Raw genomic sequence first — 4285 nt, 5'->3', positions numbered from 1 at the left:
ACACTACAGAAACAGGATATAGACTAGCGTCCTGTCCAGGGAGTTGACTTGTACATCTAGCTAACACTGCAGAAACAGGAGATAGACTAGCGTCCTGTCCAGGGAGTTGACTTGTACATCTAGCTAACACTACAGAAACAGGATATAGACTAGCATCCTGTCCAGGAGTTGACTTGTACATCTAGCTAGCTAACACTGCAGAAACAGGATATAGACTAGCGTCCTGTCCAGGGAGGTTACTTGTATATCTAGCTAGCTAACACTACAGAAACAGGATATAGACTAGCGTCCTGTCCAGGGAGTTGACTTGTACATCTAGCTAGCTAACACTACAGAAACAGGATATAGACTAGCGTCCTGTCCAGGGAGTTGACTTGTACATCTAGCTAACACTGCAGAAACAGGAGATAGACTAGCGTCCTGTCCAGGGAGTTGACTTGTACATCTAGCTAACACTACAGAAACAGGATATAGACTAGCGTCCTGTCCAGGGAGTTGACTTGTACATCTAGCTAACACTACAGAAACAGGATATAGACTAGCATCCTGTCCAGGGAGGTTACTTGTACATCTAGCTAGCTAACTCTACATAAACAGGATATAGACTAGCGTCCTGTCCAGGGAGTTGACTTGTACATCTAGCTAGCTAACTCTACAGAAACAGCCGATCGTTCCAGACTCAGACAAGGCTGACTTCATAATAGAAGGAGGTGATCAAGTCTGACGGTGAAGAGTAACTAGGTAACAAGGACTCACCCTGTTCCAGAGGAGGTGGTTTAACACCCGTAGCCTTCATCTTCAGAGCCTCCTTGGCCGACATGTCGCAGCAGGAGCCTTTATTAGTGTCCTGGTCGCTATCGGCCTGATCACTATCGCCATGACCACTGTCTCTAAGGCTGGCTCGCTCTGGGTCCTTGAATGTCGAGCTGCTACAGGACAAGAAAGAATTAAATATATGTTAAATAGGGTTAGGGTTTAGGGTTTAGGGTTCAGGGTTTAGGGGTTAGGGTTTAGGGTTTAGGGTTCAGGGTTTAGGGGTTAGGGTTTAGGGGTTAGGGTTTAGGGCTTAGTGTTAGGGTCAGGGTTTAGGGGTAGGGTTTAGGGGTCAGGGTTTAGGGTTAGCGTTTAGGGCTTAGTGTTAGGGTCAGGGTTTAGGGGTAGGGTTTAGGGGTCAGGGTTTAGGGGTCAGGGTTTAGGGCTTAGTGTTTAGGGTCAGGGTTTAGGGTTTAGGGGTTAGGGTTTAGGGGTTAGGTTTTAGGGCTTAGTGTTTAGGGCTTAGTGTTAGGGTCAGGGTTTAGGGGTCAGGGTTTAGGGTTAGCGTTTAGGGCTTAGTGTTAGGGTCAGGGTTTAGGGGTAGGGTTTAGGGGTCAGGGTTTAGGGGTCAGGGTTTAGGGCTTAGTGTTTAGGGTCAGGGTTTAGGGTTTAGGGGTTAGGGTTTAGGGGTTAGGGTTTAGGGCTTAGTGTTTAGGGCTTAGTGTTAGGGTCAGGGTTTAGGGGTAGGGTTTAGGGGTCAGGGTTTAGGGTTAGCGTTTAGGGCTTAGTGTTAGGGTCAGGGTTTAGGGGTAGGGTTTAGGGGTCAGGGTTTAGGGGTCAGGGTTTAGGGGTAGGGTTTAGGGGTCAGGGTTAGGGGTCAGAGTTTAGGGTTAGGGGTTAGGGATTATTATTTTTTATTTTTTTTTACCTTTCTTTAACCAGGCAAGACAGTTAAGAACAAATTCTTATTTTCAATGACGGCCTGGGAACAGTGGGTTAACTGCCTGTTCAGGGGCAGAACGACAGATTTGTACCTTGTCAGCTCGGGGGTTTGAACTCGCAACCTTCCGGTTACTAGCCCAACGCTCTAACCACTAGGCTACGCTGCCGCCCCAGGGGCTTATTGTTAGGGTCAGGGTTTAGGGTTTAGGGCTTAGTGTTAGGGTCAGGGTTTAGGGTTAGGGTTTAGGGGTTAGGGCTTAGTGTTAGGGTCAGGGTTTAGGGTTAGGGTTTAGGGGTTAGGGTTTAGGGCTTAGTGTTAGGGTCAGGGTTTAAGCTTAGGGTTTAGGGTTAGGTTTAGGGTTTATGTTTAGGGTTAGGGTTTAGTGTTAGGGTCAGGGTTTAGGGTTAGGGTTTAGGTTTTAGTGTTAGGTTTAGGGCTTAGGGTTAGGTTTAGGGTTAGGTTTAGGGTCAGGGTTTAGGGTTTAGGGTTATATAGGGGATTGAGTTTGACAGACTGAACATCTATTTCCATTTCTTTTCTGATTTCTACTAGATTATAAAACTCTTCTGTGGGTTCAGTACTAGTATAGGATCAGGTTATAACTGTAAAGGGTTAGGGTACAGTACTAGTATAGGATCTAGTTACAACTATAAAGGGTTAGGGTTAGGGTACAGTACTAGTATAGGATCTAGTTACAACTATAAAGGGTTAGTGTACAGTACTAGTATAGGATCTAGTTACAACTATAAAGGGTTAGGGTACAGTACTAGTATAGGTTCTAGTTATAACTATAAAGGGTTAGTGTACAGTACTAGTATAGGATCTAGTTATAACTGTAAAGGGTTAGGGTACAGTACTAGTATAGGTTCTAGTTATAACTGTAAAGGGTTAGGGTACAGTACTAGTATAGGTTCTAGTTATAACTGTAAAGGGTTAGGGTACAGTACTAGTATAGGATCTAGTTATAACTGTAAAGGGTTAGGGTACAGTACTAGTATAGGTTCTAGTTATAACTATAAAGGGTTAGGGTACAGTACTAGTATAGGATCTAGTTATAACTATAAAGGGTTAGTGTACAGTACTAGTATAGGATCTAGTTATAACTGTAAAGGGTTAGGGTTAGGGTACAGTACTAGTATAGGATCTAGTTACAACTATAAAGGGTTAGGGTACAGTACTAGTATAGGATCTAGTTATAACTATAAAGGGTTAGGGTTAGGGTACAGTACTAGTATAGGATCTAGTTATAACTGTAAAGGGTTAGGGTACAGTACTAGTATAGGGTCTAGTTATAACTATAAAGGGTTAGTGTACAGTACTAGTATAGGATCTAGTTATAACTGTAAAGCATATAGACTATTGGATTCATGATGAGTCCTTACCTTTGAACAAACTGCTGCCTGCTGCCCATGTAATTGGGCTCAGCGGGAAAATTGTCTGTCTGTGAAGAAGGGAGAGAGGAGAGTGTTTACAACGTGTTGTGTTACACCCAAATGTGTCCCCTGTCGGTGTTGTGTTACACCCAAATGTGTCCCCTGTCAGTGTTGTGTTACACCCAAATGTGTCCCCCTGTCGGTGTTGTGTTACACCCAAATGTGTCCCCATGTCGGTGTTGTGCTACACCCAAATGTGTCCCCTGTCGGTGTTGTGTTACACCCAAATGTGTCCCCTGTCGGTGTTGTGTTACACCCAAATGTGTCCCCTGTCGGTATTGTGTTACACACAAATGTGTCCCCTGTCGGTATTGTGTTACATACAAATGTGTCCCCTGTCGGTGTTGCTGTTACACCCAAATGTGTCTCCTGTCGGTGTTGTGCTACTCCCAAATGTGTCCCCTGTTGGTATTGCAACAAGAGCTCCTTAAGGGGGGGGGGGGGGAATTATGATAGGAATGTAGAGTAGGGGGGAGGAGGGGGGAGAATGAAGAGAGGAGGGGGGGAAGAGGGAGGAGAATTTGAGTGGAGGGGGAGGCGGGGGGAGGAAAGGGTAACAGATTCTATTTAATTTGTTTACTTTAATTCATTAAGAAAACATGTTCTTGAAGAGAAGAGAAGCTTCTACTGAACTGTGCTGAATGGAATGTACAGTTGATGTCAGAAGTTTACATACATCTTAGCCAATACATTTAAACTCGGTTTTTCACAATTCCTGACATTTAATCCTCGTAAAAGATGTACTGTTTTAGGTCAGTTAGGATCACCAACTTTATTTAAGAATATGAAATGTCAGAATAATAGTAGAGAGAGTGATTTATTTCAGATTTAATTTCTTTCATCGTATTCCCAGTGGGTCAGAAGTTTTACATACACTCAATTAGTATTTGGTAGCATTGCCTTTAAATTGTTTAACTTGGGTTCAAACGTTTCGGGTTAGCCTTCCACAAGCTTCCCACAATAAGTTGGGTGAATTTTGGCCCATTCCTCCTGACAGAGCTGGTTGTAACTGAGTCAGGTTTGTAGGTCTCCTTGCTCGCACGTGCTTTTTCAGTTCTGCCCACAAATGTTCTATTGGACTGAGGTTAGGGCTTTGTAATGGCCACTCCAATATCTTGACTTTGTTGTCCTTAAGGCATTTTTTTCACAACTTTGG

The 4285-nt window shown here is 43.9% G+C and overlaps 1 protein-coding gene across 1 annotated transcript; it reads right to left on the bottom strand.

Moving 5' to 3' along the window:
• Positions 1–289: 289 nt before the first annotated feature.
• LOC116371759 (protocadherin-17-like) lies at positions 290–3453 on the bottom strand. The gene is made up of 2 exons (XM_031820744.1): positions 3079–3453; positions 290–929 (listed from the first exon to the last, which is right to left on the bottom strand). The coding sequence occupies exons 1-2, from the start codon at positions 3105–3107 to the stop codon at positions 680–682; spliced, it is 279 nt and encodes a 92-aa protein (XP_031676604.1). The 5' UTR covers positions 3108–3453; the 3' UTR covers positions 290–679.
• Between the last annotated feature and the right edge of the window lie 832 nt (positions 3454–4285).

The sequence above is a fragment of the Oncorhynchus kisutch genome, unplaced genomic scaffold, assembly GCF_002021735.2.
Source record: "Oncorhynchus kisutch isolate 150728-3 unplaced genomic scaffold, Okis_V2 scaffold3630, whole genome shotgun sequence".
NCBI lineage: Eukaryota > Metazoa > Chordata > Actinopteri > Salmoniformes > Salmonidae > Oncorhynchus > Oncorhynchus kisutch.
This window is presented reverse-complemented; position numbering and strand designations above follow the sequence as displayed.

Coding starts and splice junctions, on each gene's coding strand:
- LOC116371759 (XM_031820744.1), bottom strand. CDS start 3,107: ATGGGCAGCAGGCAGCAGTTTGTTCAAAG. Junction 930..3,078: donor AGGCAGCAGTTTGTTCAAAG/GTAAGGACTCAT, acceptor CTTGTCCTGTAG/CAGCTCGACATTCAAGGACC.